At 44.8% G+C, this 20,899-nt stretch overlaps 6 protein-coding genes across 6 annotated transcripts; 2 read left to right on the top strand and 4 right to left on the bottom strand.

The window, feature by feature from the left end:
- Nucleotides 1-967: 967 nt before the first annotated feature.
- On the bottom strand, nt 968-4,492 carry PCOAH_00003290 (Uncharacterized protein; the record flags this gene model as incomplete). Its single annotated transcript, XM_020057144.1, has 1 exon — nt 968-4,492. One exon carries the CDS (start codon nt 4,490-4,492, stop codon nt 968-970), a length of 3,525 nt encoding a protein of 1,174 aa, XP_019912727.1.
- Nucleotides 4,493-5,458: 966 nt separating this feature from the next.
- Nucleotides 5,459-6,325, bottom strand: PCOAH_00003280 (Uncharacterized protein; the record flags this gene model as incomplete). The annotated part of the gene is made up of 1 exon (XM_020057143.1): nt 5,459-6,325. One exon carries the CDS (start codon nt 6,323-6,325, stop codon nt 5,459-5,461), a length of 867 nt encoding a protein of 288 aa, XP_019912679.1.
- A 713-nt stretch (nt 6,326-7,038) lies between these two features.
- On the bottom strand, nt 7,039-10,080 carry PCOAH_00003270 (Uncharacterized protein; the record flags this gene model as incomplete). The annotated part of the gene is made up of 1 exon (XM_020057142.1): nt 7,039-10,080. The coding sequence occupies one exon, from the start codon at nt 10,078-10,080 to the stop codon at nt 7,039-7,041; it is 3,042 nt and encodes a 1,013-aa protein (XP_019912637.1).
- Nucleotides 10,081-11,471: 1,391 nt separating this feature from the next.
- Nucleotides 11,472-13,036, bottom strand: PCOAH_00003260 (Uncharacterized protein; the record flags this gene model as incomplete). Its single annotated transcript, XM_020057141.1, has 4 exons — nt 11,472-11,717; nt 11,848-11,933; nt 12,184-12,284; nt 12,576-13,036. 4 exons carry the CDS (start codon nt 12,632-12,634, stop codon nt 11,472-11,474), a joined length of 492 nt encoding a protein of 163 aa, XP_019912656.1.
- Nucleotides 13,037-15,396: 2,360 nt separating this feature from the next.
- Nucleotides 15,397-19,148, top strand: PCOAH_00003250 (Sarcoplasmic and endoplasmic reticulum Ca-ATPase; the record flags this gene model as incomplete). The annotated part of the gene is made up of 3 exons (XM_020057140.1): nt 15,397-18,271; nt 18,405-18,703; nt 18,822-19,148. 3 exons carry the CDS (start codon nt 15,397-15,399, stop codon nt 19,146-19,148), a joined length of 3,501 nt encoding a protein of 1,166 aa, XP_019912767.1.
- Nucleotides 19,149-20,100: 952 nt separating this feature from the next.
- On the top strand, nt 20,101-20,839 carry PCOAH_00003240 (Uncharacterized protein; the record flags this gene model as incomplete). Its single annotated transcript, XM_020057139.1, has 2 exons — nt 20,101-20,240; nt 20,356-20,839. 2 exons carry the CDS (start codon nt 20,101-20,103, stop codon nt 20,837-20,839), a joined length of 624 nt encoding a protein of 207 aa, XP_019912616.1.
- Between the last annotated feature and the right edge of the window lie 60 nt (nt 20,840-20,899).

Genomic DNA, 20,899 nt, shown 5'->3' with positions numbered 1-20,899 from the left:
GGAAAGAGTTTTCCTAGGGGGAGAAAAAAAAAAAAAAAAAAATTCACTTTTTTCACCTGCCTTTGGATAGTGTTATCGAAGGAATTAATCATTCGCTCTGGTTCCTATTTCGTATTGCTGCTTAATTCGGAATTGTGCATGAGATTCGACTCACTTGTCACTACGCCGCAGAACTTCCCTTTTTCCATGTGCATACGCTTGGGCGTTCATTTGTTTTTTCAATTCACGGAGCGTAATTTTTGCATGTCACCTTTCGGCAGGGATGTGTAAAGTTAGCCTAAATGCTTACGGTGAATTATCCGAAATGGATGACCTGTTTCTCCCCGTGAAACGTTTTTTTTTTTTTTTTTTTTTTTTTTGCATCACAACACAACACAGGGGGTGCGATTATGCAGGACCATATGCATGCTTAACCCCTTGGGATATATGCGCGGATTTGTTCGTTAAGTCAATTCCGTTTGCGCGCTGCGCGGTTGACGTGTACATTTTACCGTTCCATTCGGGGGAAAGAAATACAGCCTTTTCATATTTCGCTGCTCATGGGACAGCCAGTCGGCAGTGGATGGGAAGAACTATACACGCCGATGGGATACATCCACCTTGGTCTAAAAGAATGTGCCATGTCCACTGCAGTATGGAGGTAGTCTGCTTGACGTGTGGTCATATTCCAGTTTGCCCCTCCAAGGAGCTGCACTGAGTTAGTGCTTTCACCTCCTCGCACGTTACCACTGTGCAAAAGTTGTGCTTTCCACAGGGGGTGGAGGATCCACCTGGCAGTGCCAAAAGTGTTACAAACGCAGACGCGGTTCAGTGCGGTTCACGCGATGTTCACGCGATGTTCACGCGAAGTTCACGCATGGACGAAAAAATGGGAAAATAAAAACATGGGAAAAAAAAGTAGCGCGTAAAAATGCGGAGCAGTTCAAACGAATTGGGCATGTCTGCACGAAAACGCTACTCCCTTTTTTCACGCGTGGGAACGTGCCTTGCCCTTGCGGTAGGACATCTTCTTGCGCTGCTTGACGACCGTGTGTTTGGCTTCCTCCACCATGAGGGCCTTCTTCATCTTGTTATGGTAGGACAGTTTTGCCTTTTCCCTTCTCTTGTCAACAATATTTTTTTTAATGGTGTGCAGCATTTGGTACCACCGAGAAGCTAACTTGGGGTTTTCCAATGCGCGGAAGTTAATCTGGTCGTCTTTTTTCTCTTTTTGTTTTTTTGACTCTTCCTCGTTGCTCATTTTACTGAACAGTTTTGGCTTGGATTTGTAAGGAAGTTCCTTCAGCAGCTTTGGATTAATGTGTATTTTCGAATGGTAGAAATGGCGAAAGGGTACACTCCTGTAGTTGCTCTTGTGGTTAACATACATGTTGTAGATGTACCTCAGCTCATTTATGGACCTCAGTTTATTCTCCACGTCGTAAGTAAAAAATTTTTTAATCTTCACATTTACATACAGCTTTAAAATGACGATGTCGCTGATTCGAATTTTATCTGCGAAGGTACATCTGCAGTTTCCGTTCTCGGTGAGCTTGCTTTTTATTAACCCTTTGATCCCACTTGGAGTCACCACAGGACAGTTAATAAATTTGCTCACCTCCAAGTCGGAGTTAAACATATTCCTTACAAACGCTGTGTTTTTAAAAATTTTATACGGCTCTCCAATCAGTTTGAGTTTTTTCATTATTTTTATATTTGCATTCGTTTCTAACGTTACTCCGTTTAGGCAGATGCGGTAGTAGGGCACCTTCTTGTAGTTGGCAATGGCTAATATTCCATTATTCGCACCTGCCACTGGTCCGTAAAAGGTGCAATTACAATGCATGTGCTCTGTTGTATACTTTAAAAATCTTATTCTGACGTTGTTTCTTTCGTTTATAGAATAAATGGGGATGCTCTGGTATCTCCTCCACCCTATCGAGATAATCATTGGATCGTTGGACCTTAACACTTTTGGAAACCACCGGTGTTTCTTCACTCGGCAGTGAATCATCGATTCCTTCTCCTCATACGTTTGTAAACCTCCACATATTATTATGCCCTTTTTCATTACTGCTAATTTTTTCCTCTCTATTTTGAATACCACTTTTATGTATTCACCGATGTTTACTGACGAGCCGTATGTGTTGCTGCTTAACACACCGATGCCCTCCGTCTCTTGGTACCTTTCCTTCTGCTGTTCCCGTTCTGCCTTGGCCTTCTTCAGGGAGGCCTTCCCCTCCTCTTCGCCAACCATAGGGGGGTCCCCTCCATCGGTGACGTCATCCTGCCCAACTTTGTCATCCCCCTCTTCGTTTTCCTCCTCCCCACTGACTATGTCCCCCTCTTCTCCACTCCCTGCATCTTCTGTCAACCCAAAGCAACCCTCGTATAGACTCCCGTACCGAGAGAAGAACTGCTCCACCAGAGCTTCATCCGCCACATCCCCCAGCGAAACTGTCAGGTTGTTAAAAACGAACACCTCATCTGTTATCCATTTGAAGGAGTCCACCTCGTCTAGAAAGTAGTTCTCCTCATGCATGTAGCTGTATAGTTGATGTGCCTTCTCTTCCTTCACAGAGTCTATACTGAGAATACTATTAAAGTCTTCTTCCCCGTGTAAGTAGTCCCCCTCCCGCCGCATCAACACCAGGATATCCCCCTTAAAATACAGGTGATTATTCTTCCTGTGGATGTAGCGTGCGTCATAAATGAACGCTTCCAGGCTTGCCTTATTGTCGAAGGCCAGCTCCTGCGCTAGCTGGTGCTCCCCTCTGTTAGGGAAGTTCCCATCCAGGTCGTCCCCTTCATCTTCCTCATCCTCTTCGTCAATTTCAGCGTCTTCCTCTTCGTCTGCTTCGACGTCTTCTTCTTCGTCGTCATCGTCATCATCATCTTCACTTTCTTCTTCCTCGTCTTCATCAGAGGAGTTAGCATCCTCTTCTTTGTTGTCCTTTTCATGGTTGCTGTCTTCCCCCCCGCTGGCCGAAAGAGTCACCCCATCCGCATAGTGGTAATCGTCCTCCGCATCCCTCTTTCCAAACAGAATCGGCTCCAGTTCCGTATACTCCTTCACCTTCTCGTTGACGTACTTCTCTGCCTGCTTCTTCTTCTTTTGCCGTTCGCTTATGAACACATTGGAGGGGGCCTTCCTTCGGTGCACATCCTCCTGCTCGTCGAAGAGTAGCGGCTCGTCATCCGCACCAGCGTTGTTGCAAAGTGCATACTTGGACGTTTGCAGTGCCCGAATCATGCGTATGCCCTCCGTCATGTATCTTTCGTCGTCCCGATTGGCAGAAGGATCATCCCCCCTAGGGCTACTTCCTTCTTCACTTTCTTCACCACTCTCATCAGGTATATCATTGTGTATTCCCCCATCCGATTTTTCTGTGTCCCCCCCAAGGAGCGCCTCCCCCGGGGTGAAGTTCACCTTGCTCTTCGGTATGTGTATAAACATGTTATCGAAGTCGAAGGCCACATTCCCAACATCCGCCATAGGAGCATAGACGTTTGGGTTCTTCTTCTGCTCATCCGTGAGAAAAGGATCCTGCAGGATTTGAATGTCCCTGACGGGGACATCCCCAATGTTAGGGATGTGCATGACTTGGTTGTTGAAAATTTTGGACCCATAAACGAACCCCTCCACGTGGATGCAAATTTGCTCATCGCACTTGGAGAGAAAGGAGTCAATTCGCTTGTCTGTATCTTCCTCCTCCGTTGCGAATTCATCCACATCTAAGCGAAGACCCAAAACGTACCCATGTTGCTCCCTCCACGAGATCTGTGGTCTCTTAACCGAAGAAACGAATTTACAAAAATTTCGAACCTCCGTTTTGTTGTATCTGCCACTTTGAATTCCACTGAAGAAAAATATTTTTGCCCCCTCCACCATCTCTTCACTAAATCTTTTATTCAATTTTTTCTTCCTCTTCCGGATGCTCTTACTGTCCTTAAATTTGTCCAAGTGGGTAACTACCCCTATAACCTTTGGCAATCCATGGGTATTCAATATACTTACAAATTCAAGGGTCTCGAGTTCAAGACCGTAGCTTCCATCGATAACCAGCAGACACAAATCTGCAACTTTCGCTACATCTATCATGCTTAGAATGTTGTCATCTACTTCTATGAAGGTGTACCTTTTCAACGCCTTCGTTATAATCGATATAGGTCCTCGCACTTCATTGATTGACACCCCAACGTAGTGCTTAATAAGACTTTTCAAAAGAGTCGTTTTACCAACCCCTTTCGGACCTTGTATAGCCACTATAAGTGGGCTACTTTTACTGCATTCTTTAAAATTCCTTGGCACCCTTAACTTTTTTTCCTCTAACTCGAATTGGTGTTGCTTCCTCCGGTGGGCACTTCGAATACCTCCACTGAAGGCGAATGCCTTATGGAACTTCTTCACTTCATTGTTCTTTGTGCCGTGCTTTCCTCCTTTGCTTATTTTCTTCCTCTTGGCTTTCTTCCCCACCTTCTTCTTCTTGTGATGCTTCCGCTTGTCATCCATTGTGCCTGTTCTGCTTAGATAAATTTTCTACGCCGCCAGAATCGTCCGTCTCCCTTCCTGTCACGTTTGAGCTGCCCCACGCAACACTTAAAAAGTGAGAAAACGAAGACGCCCTTGCATACATCCGCAGACCCACTCACCGGTTGGATAAATCTGCCACGTGAATTTTTCTCCCCCTTTTTCGATTCCTCCTCCGATGCATGAATTAGTTGTAGTTTTTTTTTTTTTTTTTTTTACTTACCAAGTAGCCACTTGGCATTTGCGGAGAATCCGTACATTAGCCAATGCTATACCAAATACGTATTATTATTATTTTTATATTTTATTTATTTTTTTTTTCTGTTGTTGTTGCCGCTAAGTGGCAGTATACCCCACCGGGGCGACTCCGCCCTACATGGGGAGAATAATCCGCACAGGAAAAAAAAAAAAAAAAAAAAAAAAAACGCGGGAAAAGGAAAAAAAAGGCACCTCCTTTCCGAGTCAACTGAACGGTCATCTGACAAAAGGTCAACCCTCACAACGTAGGAATGTCGATTAGAACTTTTTATGAGGAAAAACATCTACAGGTACATGTTCGCAAAATTACATCTTCCCACCTGCAGCGGGGCCATCGCCAAAATGGACGCCAAGGGGGCGAAGGAAACCCCTCCCTCTTTTTGTATATTCCCCTTGGCATTTTCAAAAAATTAAAAAAAAAACACCCATGCTGCTGCGCTGCTACATGGTTGCCACGTGCCGGGGATGAAAGCGAAAAATGGGAGTTCATTCCTCTTTCGTTTTGTACAGTTGGGTGAACAAAAGAAAAAAAAAACAAAAAAAGAAAACGAAAAAAATAAGCAACGACAAACAAACGACCGACAGACAGACCAGTGTGAGGCCATTCGCCGAAATAACAAATGGGCAGGTTTAGGGGAAAAAATCTCCCTGGACGTTTCGCACACGACGGTTACGCCGCTGCGTCTGTCTTCACTCCAGCGTATTTAAAATTCCTCTAATTTTATTTATGAGCTCCCCCTTGGGTTCACTTTTTAGCTTTTCCAAATGGATCACCTTCACGTTTGTTCCCAAGTCGGCTTCGTACGGGCTGCCTCCCACCAAAGCAGTGCTTACGCCAGCTTGTTTGGGATGGCTAGAGTCGTCTATACTGTCATCATGCAGTGAGGAAGGGTAGGACCCAAATGGGTCAATCGGCCCTCCAGTTCTTCCAGGTGGGTGACTTCCTACCTGCATTGCTCCACGCCCTACTGCTGAAGATGCACCTTCTTCTGCTGCGTCATGTGAACTCACCCCGTCAGTGTAACTTTCCTCGGCGAGAGGGGGCCCTGCTTGTCCTACCACACCGTCGTCCCCATCATGAATTGTATTCATCTCCAAGCCGTCACTTGGTCCCTCAGCTTCTTTCTCCTTCTGTTCCTTCATTTGTCTTTTCCTTTGTTTTTTCTTTTCCTTCCTTTCTTGTCTTCTTCTTTTTTTCTCCTTTCTTTTCCTCTTCCGATCGGCTCTCTTCCTCTGCCTTTTCCTTCTCCTTTGTTCTTTCTTTGCCTTTCTGCATCGTGCCTTCCGTTGCTTTGCTAGCCGTTTGTTACGTCGTCTGTTGCGCCGTTTAGCACTACGATTGTTGCGTCTCCGTCGACCTGCTCCCCTCCTTTTTCTTCTCATCAACTCGTATAGCATCCTCGAGTGAGTCGTCTGCTGCCCCTCCTTTGTGAGACGCCCCCCTCCGCTCCCTACCGAGAGGGAACTGCACACAAGACCATCACACAACTCACCATCATGCTCCTTCCTATAAATGCACAGAACAATCACGTGCAGCAGGCACAACACATACTTCATCTTTACTTACAATTTCTACACAATTGCATGCTTTCCCCCCGATGGGGCAAAATCCCTTTAACTTCCCGCAGCGGGGAGAATAAGCACACACGCTTCGAAAAGTGGACAAGCACAAGCATGCAACTGTAAAACACATGCACGATTACACACATAGACCTGCGTGACAACTCATCTGTTCTCCTGCGCTTCGAAAAAAAAAAAAAATATATAAATGTATGCATCACCCCTTTTTATTCACCTTCCGTGTGAGCGCTTTCCAGCGTAACTTTTTTTCTTTTTTTAAGAGATTGCTTTCATGTGAGCAGTGCTACATGGCTTAGTGGAATACTTGCAATGCTGATGCAACCAAACGGAGGTGCGTCTTAACTTGTTGTCTACGCTAATTGGGAAGCTCTACTCATACCCCTGCCCTTGCCCAGCAAGGAACAAACATCACTGTCATCTTTCCTACAAGGAAGGCTCACTCCAGGGGGACTATTTCTTCTTCCCCGTGTTGGGCTTTTGCCCTTCTATGCATACAAGTGCTACTCAACACGCAAGTCACTCGAAGAAAAAAAAAATATATTTCATTATGGGGACAAGTGCTGGTGGTGCAGCAGCGTCTGCGACCTTTGAGTGCCTTCCTTTACGTGCTTACTTTGGTTTCTCTACTTTCTATAGACGCCCTTCGATGGCACTACCCCGCACAGCAACGGCCCAGGCACAACCCCCCGTCAGGATCCCCGATGCACACAGAAGATGTCTTCCAACGAAAGGGACAGGTAGAAAGGGAACTCTTGCACATAGTTTTCCAGGGCGTCCAAAAAAATGCACACAAAAGTAAACATATCGACGCAGTAATATTCCAACGTCGACCGAATTATTTCGCTGCTTTTTACATAACCGTTCAGGATTTTTTCGTTTTTTTTTATCCACACAGTAACACTTTCTTCGATGGTACTTAGCCCGTCCAGGTGTAAATATATGTGTCCATCTGTCACTCTGATTTGTATTCCTATAATGGTCACTGCGTCTTTATTTTCCTCCTCAATGCAGTCGATCCGTCTGGTGGAAAGATCGAGGGACTGCACATGCTTTGCCAGTGCGTCTATAAGAAGGTCACGCTTTGCTACTGAGTCGTTTTCACGTTGGAGGTATTCATGTGGTGCTGCATGCCCCTCCAGGGTGTCCCGTCCAACCAGATTGTCTTCCTTCCCGTCGAAACCCGAGTTACCATGCACCTTTGGTGGTAATTCGCTCGGTTCGCTCTTTCCACCATTTTGATTTTTTTCCCCCTTTCCGACCTCTTCCAAACCGCTACTTGCCAGTTTGCTCCCTCTGAGAGAGAAAAACCTTCTGCCGACTCGCCCGAAACGCACATGGCCTGGATGACCCTTCGTGTGGGAAACCAACCTGGCTCTCTTTACCTTCACCACAGGGGAGAGTACCTCCTCCCCTTTTTCCTCCCTCCTAGGAATTACTTTAAAAGTGAATCCACCAAAGAGGTTCCTTCTCCTCGTTGATCCCTCACTGCTCATTATATGGCCAAATTTTCTGCCTGGACATGCGTCCATTTTTTGTGTATTGTATTTTTTCCCCTTCTGTCTCTTCAGTTGGCAGTTTTGGACTGCCCCTCCTTTGTTAGATCTTCCATTCCCGTCCACCTTTAGGAGGTTCTTCCGTCCACTCTTCCCCTTTTTTAAAACTTGCTTTTCTTCCGTCACGTCTAAACCTGCAGTTCTATCTCCTTTCTTTAATACTACCTCGCTGACAATTCGTGTTTTTTTTTCTTCTTCTTCACCGTTATTTTTTCCAACGGGGGGTGATTCCTTCTGCTCATTCAGTGCGCGCACGTTTGGAGTTGCATTTTCCGGAGGAATACCCTCACATGGGGCGTTACTACATTTTTTATGCTTGACACGCACCTCCCTGTGGTTGCCCCTTTCCTTCCTGCGCAAAATAAAGTCCATACACTTTTGCAAAGAACCCAAACTGAAGTCCTCATCTGGGAGAGTCCTCTTCGGAGGGACCATATAAAAGGAACCAACGTTTAAGGGGACGTATTTATTTTCTCTGCAGTTACAAATGTGGTATAAAAAATTCTCTTCCTCCTTCATGATCTTCCTGTTCGTATGATCATTCTGTTTTATCCAATTGGGTTGGACACCCATTGGTACTTTTTGGCCACTTGGTAGAGTTGCCTTACCATGGATCCTACCTCCATTGGAGAGTCTCCCTTTTATGTAATCAACGATGTTATCCTTGGGGAATTCCATGGATGTGAATGAGCCTGGTTTTCTGTCCACTCGTGCAGAACTCCTCTCCTGGTCTGCAAATCGACTGTGCAACCGACCGTACTTCACACATCCCCGTTTTACTGGCCGACTCTCCTTTTCCCAAAGGAATGAGTTCTTCTTCTCCATTCTGTCGTCTTGCGTAGGAGACTTGTGAGATGGGGGCAGGTTAACCTTATTTCCGTTATTCATATCGGGATGTTTATGACCCACCTTTACCAAATTGACTTTTTTTTTTTGGCCACCATTGTTCGTGGTTGCTTGTTGGGTGTCCCTCCCTTGAGGGGAGATTCTTCCCTCCATCGTTTGGGTCGCCTCCTTCTCATTAATAAGAGATGGACTTTCCATTGGAACTTCACTGGTTGTGTTTGTTCTGTGTTCACACGCCATTGGGGACCTTTCCCCATTGGGTTGTACCCCATTTGGGGGGGCACCACTCGTCGGTTCGTATCCTTCTGAGTGTTCATCGGGGCGTTCCTCACTCGGGGAAACACCCTTCCCACAGGAAGTTCCACCTTCCGCACTGCCTTCCGTTGGCACATCATTCTGTGCACTAGCGTATTCGCACGTTGATTTTCCATCGTGTTTTGCTTTGTCTACCGCTTGGGGTGACATCCCCCCATGAGGTGCCTTGCCTTCCTTCACTTCTCTACAGGGGGGTACTCCTCCCTCCGACTGACCGACGAAGGCAGTTGGTCCACCTTTACCCTTCTGCCCACTCATCACGTGCACACTTTTACTTTCCAAGTCCATCCACTTCCAAATGTTACTTATGCCTGAAGCTAGTTCCTCGAAAAGGTTGTCTGAGTCGTTATTAAAAAAAAAGTTGGAATAATAGCTATTGCCCCTTAAGCTATCTAACTCATATTTCAGCTTCATATTTCTTTCCTCTTTTTTCCTATTTTGTGCTAACAATTCGTTCTGCTCCTTTCGCAGAAGGAGATACGACTGGTACATACGTCTATATAAGTTAATGTTCGTGCTTCTGGGGTTCTTGTACAGTTGGTTTATTCTTTCTGTTTCGCCTTGTCTCTTTGGGGTTAAGCGTCTCCTCTGGTTTGTGCATCCTGCTGCAATGGTGTTACCCGTCTCTACGTCGGGTCCATCTAACTGTGACAATTCGCTCTTTCCTCTACACGCTGCCTCTTCCCCTGTCTTCTCACTGTCTTCAATTTTTTCTTTTACTGCATTTATGTTAGCGCCGTTTGGGCTTACCTCGAGTTGCTCATTCTCACATATTGGTATCTCCCTTGGGGAAGAGTCCGCTTCGTTCGCGTCTGCCTCCCTGGGGGACTTCCTCCCCGTGCAGTCCTTTTCGTCATCCCTCCCAATGAAGCATTCCTTTACTTCTTCCAGTATGATCGATTCTCCTAGCGGTTTTTCCAACTCTTCATCAGCCACATCACTTGACGCATCACCCCCCTTGTCGAACATAAGACCACGTGCATCCCGACCCTGTGCGCTTACAAAGTCGACTTCCATGGCGTGACCAAAGAAACTTTCTCCAAACCAATCTTCTTGGTGGACATAAGCGATGCTGCAGAATGAAACAATCAAATGGGGGAAAACAAAAAAGAAAAGTCCTTAAGGAAGTAAAAAGTTGTACCTAGAGGGTTCCCTCCCTCTTACAAGTAACAATCACCTGGAAAGGGTGATCACTTCGGGAAAGGCAAAAAAAAAAAAAAAAAAAAAAAAACACAATGTTGAGAAAGTGCACTGGAGGATGTGGGCACCATTTACACAAACGTGCATGTGCAGGAAATTCTCTCCCCCCCATCGGGCAAATTAGAGGAAGAAGTATTGGAACCGTTTCGGTGAGCATAGTCGGGGCGCATATGAAACAAATGGCCAAAATTTTATTTGTAAAAAAAGGAGTTGGCCACCGTTCGAAAGGCATCGTATTTTCCGAGGATAGAATTTGACCCAATCCATACCACGCACGTGTATATATGTGCAGAGAAGTACACTTTAAACACGCGCACGACGAAATGGGACGACGTTTTAAAATGCTGAATAATACAAAGGGGGCGTTCCATCATAATATAAGATAATCTCTATTGCAGCACGGACAGGCCAAGGGGTACAAACATCAAAAGGCCAAAGGTAGAAGTGTAAAGAGGATGCTAACCTATGTATATAAGTTAACCACACGTGTGTACCATGCATCATGTTGCGGCTCACCCATGTGTTTTCCATTATTACCAGCATGCCCCATGTGACGTACCCCCCGCCCTTTGGAAAGGTGAAAATAGAGGCAAAAAAGGACCAATTGGATGAGAACTCCTATTCCATCTTTTCCTTGTATGCAGAATAAGTCTCTTCAAATGTTAACGTAAGAGATGTAAAGTCTTTTAAAAAGAAAAGGAGAAGTACTAATGGAAACAAACTCATTTATAAAAAAAAAAAAAAAAGCCACAAGGGAAAATTGTTCAGGCGTTTTGCTAATATTGTATGACCCGTTCAGGCGTTTTTTTTTATAACCTGGTAAATCACACCTGTGCAGGGCAGCGGCATATGGGAGATGGGTACGACAAAGGTAAAGCTTAATTCGACATGGTTGAACCATTTAACCATGTCGTCCACTCCGTTATTTCAAAAATGTCTTACGTGGATATGCTCACGTGGGACGTTTTGGATGCATAAATTGTGAGCTACACGAGATGATACACAGTGCAGTGTAGCCCCTTTGCATGTATAGACAAATGTGTGTAGGTATATATGTGCCCCTTTTTAACTTAAGAGCGTAGTGAAAAGGATACTGTGTTGTTCCTTCCTCACATTCCTACAATTCAGCTCATTGGTACTACGCACGAATGATGCTGTGTGTGCTACTCCGTTTCATCAATTTTTAGGAAGATCTCCTTTTTTCTTACTTATTCACCGTTTGGTATTTCTCCATCAGAATGGTCCTCAGCCGAGTAGTCACTTCCTGACTGCTCTTCCTCCGAAAAATCGCTTCCCGATTCGCCCTCCTCGGAATCGTAGGCTTCCTCTACTAAGTTGTTTTCCTTGCAGTGCGTCAAGTCCGACTCCTTTATCTGTTTTATTTTTTCTATAATGTCTGGGTTGTTATTTTTCAGACTGCTGTACAGGTCCAATATCAAATCGGAGACTTCGATCTGTGTGTGTGTGGGGGGGGGAAGTTCTATGTGTATTTGCTGGTACGTACAAATATGTAACCACATGCATGTACACTGTTGCAGAATTTCGTAAAATTTTTTTATTTCCTTTTTCGCAATTTTGCAGTACATCACTGTCATCCTCAATGTCTACGTTGAACAGGGTGTTCATTTCGTCCCTCAAGTAGTCGCACAGCTTGTGCTTTGGGCTGCTAGCTAAAATGGGGTAGAAAAAAAAAAAAAAAAAAAGTGTGCATATTGTTTTTTTTTTTTTTTTTTACCTGACCTTTCTGTTATTAAAAAAAAAAAAAAAAATCCAAATTGTGCAAATGGTCAGTAGAGAGGGGTGTCCCCAACTTGGCCATGACACGAATGTGCGAATGGTCTGTTTCGCGCTTTGTAGGGTTATTCCTTTTTCCTATTTTTTTGGAGTTCTCCCTTTTGTATGCTTTGTCCTATCGCTTACCCGACAACACGTAGCTGTGAACATATTCGATTAGTTTCTTTTTTTTCTCTTCCGAACTTGGCCCTCCCCAGTTGTTCGTCACGGCCAAACGGAGAACAGTCCTGCGAGGAGGGGGGAGAAAAAACCACGACGTAAAAATGGAGGGTCGATAATAATAGCGTAAAGTGGAGCACATCACAAGGCTGTTCAAAATTGTCCACACAGGTATATATCTACATAGAAAGGGCATCCACCCAACTTATGGTGGAGCCAACTTTGCGTTAACTCTGCAGGGGCAAACATTTCAATAAAAACGGTCGAAAAAGGGGGGAAGATAAGTTGATAAAATGTCCTCAATGCGTTTTTCGTTTCCCCTTTCGCATAACCTGGTGCGCGTATGTATGCAATTTTACCACTTCTCAAAAATCAGGTTAATCCCTTCGTAGAGCAAATTCGACACGTCATCGTTCATTTTGATCTGAAAAATTCGTTCCGAGGTTTCCACGTACCAGCTGGATCGATCCACTCGTCTTAGTTGTCTCCCTGGAGTACTCTCCTTCTGCGAATTATACAAACGGTCTGCCAGTTAACAAAATTGGCCTGTTGCAAGCCAGCAAATCTACTCTTAGCCTTTTCAAAAAAAGGGAAAACTTATCCTCTTTTCAACCGCAACGCGGGGAAACGTTATTTCTCTTCACATTTCACCTTGCAGGGTCAGGTAAAATGTTGAATAAAGGAGCGGCAAACTGATGTACTTTGCAGCACAGTGGAAATATGCGTAAAGTCGGCACAACGTAGGGGGTTCCTTCGCAAATTAAAACGCTCCTTATCATCCAAGTGGAAGAAGTAGAACATTTTTGTTTCTGCATGGCATCACGCGCAGCTATTTTTTTTTTTTTTTTTTCGAAAGAGCGCTTCCTATTTGCCTAACCGAACAACATAATTATCGTTGAGTAGGCAACAACTGAACGAATCGCATCGGTTCAAAAGGCACAGGTGTTGTAACCGCAATAAATACTACATGCGTACCATCTATGTACTATTCGCAAAAGGAGCGTAGTGAAATATTTGACGCAATTATAAAGATATACCTCCCCGTGACGAACATGATTAAAATTGAGAGGAGAAAAAATAATTCCCTAAGTGGGTTAAAAACGTTTGGGTAGTGCTTTGTCCTGTGAGTAATTAAAATGGGGATCAACAGTGCGGAGTGCAGGGGAAGGGAAGAAACGCTTGTTGCATGGATAAATAGACAAATGGATCAGTGGAGATTAATCCTTCCCATGCGGTGGGGGGTAAGCACCAACGTAGGTTTCCTTCTACTACTTGTTCGTCGCGTTCACTGTGGAAAGGCAAAAAATATATATAACTGCGGTGCGTTTCCTGCAAAGGAGCTCACACCCGTATGGGCATTTCCGAGGGAAAAAACTACTTGCTTACTCATCATTAGAGTTGACGCATCAGTGGTGTTCCCTAATGAAGGTCCGTGAAAGTTCGCCAAGGGGAAAAGAGCCTCAAGAAAGGCCACGCGTGTATGCCGCAACAACCGGAAGGGTTAAATTGGGATCCTTAGCATTAGCCTTATTAATCATATGTCCCCATTTTCATCTTTTGGGGGGAAGAACACAAGCCGGATTCGCAAAACATCTGTGTTCATGTTATTTACCATGCTTATTCTTCAAGCGAGCGTTTCCACATTTGGCGCTCGTGCTTGCAATGCCCTTAATGCGGTTAGAAGTGGAATGGGACGGATTACCTTTGCACATTTCGTGGGTGCCTTTTTTATTATTTTTTTTTTTCTCAAAATTTCCAGGCGAGAGGTTACGAGAACAAATAGTTGCACCCTCCCCAGTGGGAGTTATGGCCCGATGCCTACGCTGCTCAGCGCGTAAAGGGGGGATGCAGAAGCCACTGTTATTTACCTCCATTGGTAGAAACGCCGAAGATTATTTACATGCTCATGTTCGTCTCCCTGTGTGGTGGGACAAAATGTGACTACAAAGGGGTGTGGTTCTCCCCAGGTGGGGAAATTTCACCCCCGCTGCGGTACGGACGATTGGGTCAGTCCCTTGGATTTTCCCATGGGTAGGAACGTTTCATTTTGAACGACCACATGTGCAATTTAGCCCTTTAAAACTGCCCCTTCCTGCTCCTTCCCCCCACCATTAACCTCATTGCAGTTCCAAAGGAGTACCACCTAAAAACTTTGCGCAGTGCCAAGTGAAGGGGGGGAAAAACTGTACGACAGGGTCAAGTAAATGGGAAAAAAAAAAAAAAAAAATAAAGCAACCCCAAGGAAGGGTGCGGCAAAAGTTTCCCCTACCCCCCCTTTTTCTGCATCCTCATTCTACAATCGCACTGCACTCCATCTTGCATGCGCGTGAATACATAAATGAAAAGTACAGGCCTGCAAGGTGCGCTGCAGAAGCGCTAACACGTGAATAAGGGGCGAATAGGAATAATTTTTTTTTTTTTTTTCCCCCTCAATAGAAAAGATTCTTACCTTTTGTTGGTTTTTTCTTCCTGATGGTAATGCCTTTTATTTTATTTATATTTTTTTTTTTTTCCCCTTTTTCTTTTTTTGTCATATGTTCCATTTGGGAAATACTTCTCATACATATGTGCGTTCGTTCAAATACGTAGTTCTGATACTGTGGGAACGTTCATGTGCGTATTTTTCACCTGGCTGGAAAAGCCTTCTGCCGATTTGCCCATGTAGCAGCTCTTCGCTCTTTTTTTTTTTTTTTTTTTCCTGACGAGGAGCTGCTTAACTAGGCATTCCATTTTATAATTAAGTAGATTTGCAGGGCTCAGCATCGGGCGTGCGCGAACAGGCCGTTTAAGAACACCCCTCTGTGCAGTTACTTGTGCGTTCGGTAGGAGAAAGGAGGGGTACGAAGCCGACTAAAGGGTGAGCAAAGCCGACTGAAGGGAGGGCAATACCGGCTACAGGCTCACTTAAGACTGCGTGGGGCGGCCCCTTGCTTCCATATAGCGAAGAATGCGAAGTGGGAAGTCTCCCATGTAGTGTTTTCCCCTGATAATTTATGACCCTGTGGTAAGCCCGTTTTTAAATCTGCCGATCAGTCTAGTTGGGCGTATTCAGTGGTACCCCCCAGACACACAATCACATTGGTATCATTCCACATTTGAGGCACCTGCGAAAGGTGTGCATGTAGAGGGAGAAAAGCCACTCCAAACAGAGCGATATTACCACATCCCTGTAACTACGCCATGGAGAATGTAGTGCGGCACGCGCACGTGCACGACGTGCAGGAGGTGCTGAGGGCCCTGGAGGTGGACCCCACGAAGGGGTTATCGAAGAGCCAGCTAGCCAAAAGGAAGGAAAAATACGGGCTGAACGAATTGGAAGTAGAAACGAAAAAAGGAATCCTCGAGTTGATCCTGAACCAGTTTGATGACCTCCTAGTGAAGATCCTTCTTCTCGCAGCGTTCATAAGTTTCGCCCTAACTTTGCTGGACATGCAAAGTCATGAAGTTGCCATCTGTGATTTCATTGAACCGCTCGTCATAGTAATGATCCTAATTCTGAATGCTGCAGTGGGAGTGTGGCAGGAGTGCAACGCAGAGAAATCGTTGGATGCGCTGAAGCAGTTACAGCCGACCAAAGCCAAAGTGTTAAGAGATGGAAAGTGGGAAATCATAGACAGTAAGCACCTAACCATAGGTGATATTATCGAGCTAAGTGTAGGAAACAAGACTCCAGCAGATGCCAGGATTATTCAAATATTTTCCACCAGCATTAAAGTGGAGCAAAGTATGCTAACAGGGGAATCTTGTTCTGTCGATAAATATGCAGAGAAGTTAGATCCTAGTCATAAGAATTGCGAAATCCAACTGAAGAAAAATATTTTGTTCTCTTCCACTGCGATTGTAGCAGGTAGATGTATTGCCGTCGTAACGAATATTGGTATGAATACAGAAATCGGACAGATACAACACGCCGTTATGGAATCCACCAATGAAGATACAGACACTCCTCTGCAAATTAAAATTGACTCCTTTGGAAGACAACTCTCCAAAATTATCTTTGTTATATGTGTAACTGTATGGGTCATAAACTTCAAACATTTCTCAGACCCCATCCATGGGTCGTTCCTTTACGGCTGTCTGTATTATTTCAAAATTAGTGTTGCGCTGGCCGTGGCTGCTATTCCGGAGGGTCTGCCTGCCGTTATCACGACGTGCTTAGCATTAGGCACCAGGAGAATGGTTAAGAAAAACGCCATCGTAAGAAAACTGCAAAGTGTAGAAACGTTGGGTTGTACTACTGTTATCTGCTCAGACAAAACGGGAACACTGACCACCAACCAGATGACCGCAACGGTATTCCACTTGTTTAAAGAGACAACCACTTTGAAGGAGTACCAGCTGTGCCAAAAGGGCGAAACGTTCTTTTTTTACGAATCTTGCTTAGAGGAAAATGGACAAGACAATGATTCCTTCTTCAACAAACTGAAGCGGGAGGAGCACTTATCCGGTGGGAAGGCGGACCAAACGTCTTACCAAGGATCTGCCACGGTCACCTCCAGGGGTAATCACACCCACGGCAGCAAGCACCCCCCCTACGGTGGACAAAGCGACAGTGAAAAGTATGAGGAGTACCCATCAGATGCCGAAACGGAGAAGTCCCTCGAGCATATGCCCACCAACGTTAACACCATCATCAGCCGGGGCAGCAAAATTTTGGAGGACAAAATTAAAAAGTACGCCTACTCAGAGTACGACTACAACTTCTACATGTGCATGGTGAATTGTAACGAAGCCAACATTTTCTGCAACGACGGGAACGAAATTGTGAAGGTTTTTGGAGACAGCACGGAGTTGGCCCTCCTCCACTTTGTTCACAACTTTGATATAAAGCCTAGTTCGGTAAAAAATAATGCCATGCCGGCTGAATACGAAAGGGCCTCTGTCAAGGGTAAAGGTAAAAAGGGACAACAGGAAAAAGCAAACCCACCAAGTGGGGCAAACAAGACGGACGAATTAACCGGCGAAATGAACAACAGGGAGGAAAGCAAGTCCTACCCAAGTGAGTGCATATCCGCATGGAGAAATGAATGCCAACTAATTAAAATAATAGAGTTCACCAGGGAGAGGAAGCTAATGAGTGTCATCGTGGAAAATAAAAAAAAAGACTTCATTCTATATTGCAAAGGAGCACCAGAAAATATAATAAAGAATTGTAACTACTATTTGGTTAAGAATGAAGTGAAGCCACTCACAGAGGAATTGAAAAATGTGATATGCAATCAAGTGAAGGGTATGGGAAAGAGAGCCTTACGCACGTTAAGTTTCGCATATAGGAAGTTGAAAAAGTCAGATTTAAATGTTTCCAACGCGGAAGAATATTTCAAACTGGAGAAAGACATGATCTACCTAGGAGGGCTCGGTATAATTGACCCCCCAAGAAAGTATGTTGGAAGAGCCATTAACCTGTGCCATTTGGCTGGAATTAGAGTCTTTATGATAACAGGGGATAATATGGATACAGCGAAAGCCATCGCGAAGGAGATTAACATTCTTCACGATTATGACATGGATGACGAGCTGGACCAGCAGAACGCCAAATCGTCCAAGGGGGGAAACAACTCTAAAAAATTAAAATGTTGCTATAGTGGAAGAGAGTTCGAAGATTTTCCACTCGAAGTACAGAAGGACATTTTAAAAAATAAACAGCGCATCGTTTTCTGTAGAACGGAACCAAAGCATAAAAAGCAAATTGTGAAAATATTGAAGGATTTGGGAGAAACGGTTGCCATGACAGGAGATGGAGTGAATGACGCTCCTGCTTTGAAATCGGCAGATATAGGAATTTCCATGGGAATAAACGGAACTGAAGTAGCGAAAGAAGCATCCGATATTGTTTTGGCTGACGATAATTTCAACACCATTGTGGAGGCAATCAAGGAAGGCAGATGCATTTACAACAATATGAAGGCTTTTATCCGTTATCTCATTAGTAGTAACATTGGAGAGGTGGCCTCCATTTTTATTACTGCTTTGCTAGGCATCCCAGACAGCCTTGCTCCGGTGCAGCTTCTCTGGGTTAACTTGGTCACCGACGGGTTGCCCGCCACGGCGTTGGGTAAGTCCTCGCGTAGAATGCATACATCCTGTTGTGCATCCTCATCATACTATTTCATCCTGCATGTGTGTGCACGTGTTCATATATTTTTGTCTACTTATCATGGTACATTTTTTCCCCCGTTCCACCCCAGGATTCAACCCGCCCGAACACGACGTCATGAAGTGCAAGCCCAGACACAAAAACGACAATCTGATAAACGGCCTGACTCTGCTCAGGTACATCATCATAGGAACCTACGTCGGAGCGGCTACGGTTTCCATCTTCGTCTATTGGTACCTCTTTTACCCGGACTCGGATGGTCATACGCTAGTGAATTTCTACCAACTGTCTCACTACAACCAATGCAAGGCCTGGGGCAACTTCCGCGTCAAGCCGGTCTACGGCATGTCAGAGGACCCCTGTTCCTACTTCTCTACGGGCAAGGTCAAGGTAGGTCTCCCAATTGGGTGGTTAGCTGCTTACACACCGTTGTCCGCTTCACCCTACGATGCACCCTACGATGCGCCCTGCTAATAGCCCCCTGCTTATGACCCCCCCTTCCCCTTAGGCAAGCACCCTCTCCCTCTCCGTGCTGGTCCTCATCGAGATGTTCAACGCGCTGAATGCGCTCAGCGAGTACAACTCCCTGTTTAAGATCCCCCCCTGGAGAAACATGTACCTCGTGCTGGCCACCATCGGCTCGCTGCTGCTTCACTGCATGATTTTGTACATCCCCCCCCTTGCTAAAATTTTCGGTGTTGTCCCACTCACGCCATACGACTGGTTCCTAGTCTTCCTGTGGTCCTTCCCCGTCATTATCATTGATGAAGTTATTAAGTTCTACGCGAAGAGGCAGCTTAACAAAGGACTGTCGTCCAAGCAGAAGCTCGAGTGAAGCTTGTCAGAGCAGCACACGAGAGGGGGTTGTCTGCGTGGCGCAGTCTGGACCATTCGTCAGTGGACGCCCATCGTAAAAGCTATCTCAACAAATTGCCAACTTACCAAACGTAACTTCCTTTTTAATTTTTTAATGTGACGATTATTTTTACAATTAAAACTTGTTCATCATTCAGTTCAGTTGAGTTTATTTTATTTTTTTGCACATATTTTTTTAGCTAGCTAGCCAGCTTTTTTTTTTTTTTTTTTTTTTCTTTTCCACACCATTTTTGGGAGCCCCCATGACGTGGCGTTTATTTCTGCTCCTCCACAGCAACAACTATTTTAATTTTAATTTTAATTAACGCCATTTTTCATTCCCCTTTGAAAAAACTTTTCCAATGTTCAATGAGTATACCACCCCATCAGTGAGAAGTTATTTTGTCCATTTTGGACAAGTGCTTGGAGGAATACTCCTTTTTTTTTCCCTACTGTTAATTTTGACGTGAAGTGAATTTGTTAACACAACTGTGTTGACAGTTTGTGGGACGATATGCATTGACCATGTGCATTAACATGTAGTCAAGTTCGCATATGTTTGCGCTTGGGGGAGGGAAAATTCCACTCGGGTGGAGGAATATACGGGCGTTAAAGACAGCTGTGTGGAGCATATACAAGTCAATTGCATCATCCCCCCTGCGTGCACACATACCCAGAAAAGGAAAGAGAAAAATGTATGATCAACCTTAGGTTGAGGCTGATGGGGGGCATTCCCTTCGCGTATCTTCGTTCAGAGTGAATTTATTTTTTATTTTTTTATTTTTTATTTTTGCTTATTTTGTTCTTCCCTCTTGACTGACGCATCGAACGAAGCAGCGATTTTACCATCTGGGGAGCAAGCACTCACGGGGAAGACTTTTCTTTTTCCTCTTTTTTTTTCCCCCATACGCGAAAAACTTCAAAGCAGCACTATGGATTTAGCATTTTACAACAACAACAAGTACACACTTAATTACCAAAATGAAGTCACCAAGAAAATTGTGAGGAAGATACTGAACAAGTTGGGGGAGAATAAACAGGGGGAGTCTCCCGGCACGGTTGACTACAGCAGGTGAGGGAAAGTCTTCCCTGGATGGAGCAGTGCGCCCGAACGTATAAAATTGCAATTTTGCAAAATTCCAATTTTGCAGCGTTGACGTCTTTTCCCCCATTTCACCCCCATGTAGGAAAAAAATCGTGGACTACTTCGCCGAGGCCGAGCAGCTCTTCACCTTGCACGACCTTTCCCAGTCAGGCGAACTAGACATAAATTTGTTTCCCCAAATGGCCAGGCAACTGAAGCAAGTGTACGACGCGCCAGAAGTGAGGAAATTCAAAAAAGAAATGAACATAAAAAAAATACAAAAAATGAATTTACCCATGTTTCTGACTCTACTGAAACGGAAGTTGTTCCAAGTCATCGACGCGGATGAAACGTTCGACAAACATTTTAACGTCTTGGATATGCAAAAAAAAAACGCCGTTGATTTGGACGTCCTACGGACATATTTAGGGTTGGTGGGTGATAAAGTGAGTCCCGAAGATTTTGACTTTTTCGTAAAGTGCAACACGGAGGGGGATGCCGTTCCGCCGAGTGATGACCCCAACGGCCTGCTTGCGATCACCGCAAAACAGTACAGGGACATGCTCACGTGCTATCAGCACATTTGAAGTGGTGTACTTTAATATTTTATTTGGACATATTACCATTTTGCCATTCTGCCATTTTGC

Source organism: Plasmodium coatneyi, chromosome 2 (genome assembly GCF_001680005.1).
Source record: "Plasmodium coatneyi strain Hackeri chromosome 2, complete sequence".
NCBI classification, from domain to species: domain Eukaryota; phylum Apicomplexa; class Aconoidasida; order Haemosporida; family Plasmodiidae; genus Plasmodium; species Plasmodium coatneyi.
Note: the sequence above shows the minus strand (reverse complement) of the source record. Positions and strands in the feature narration are given on the sequence as shown.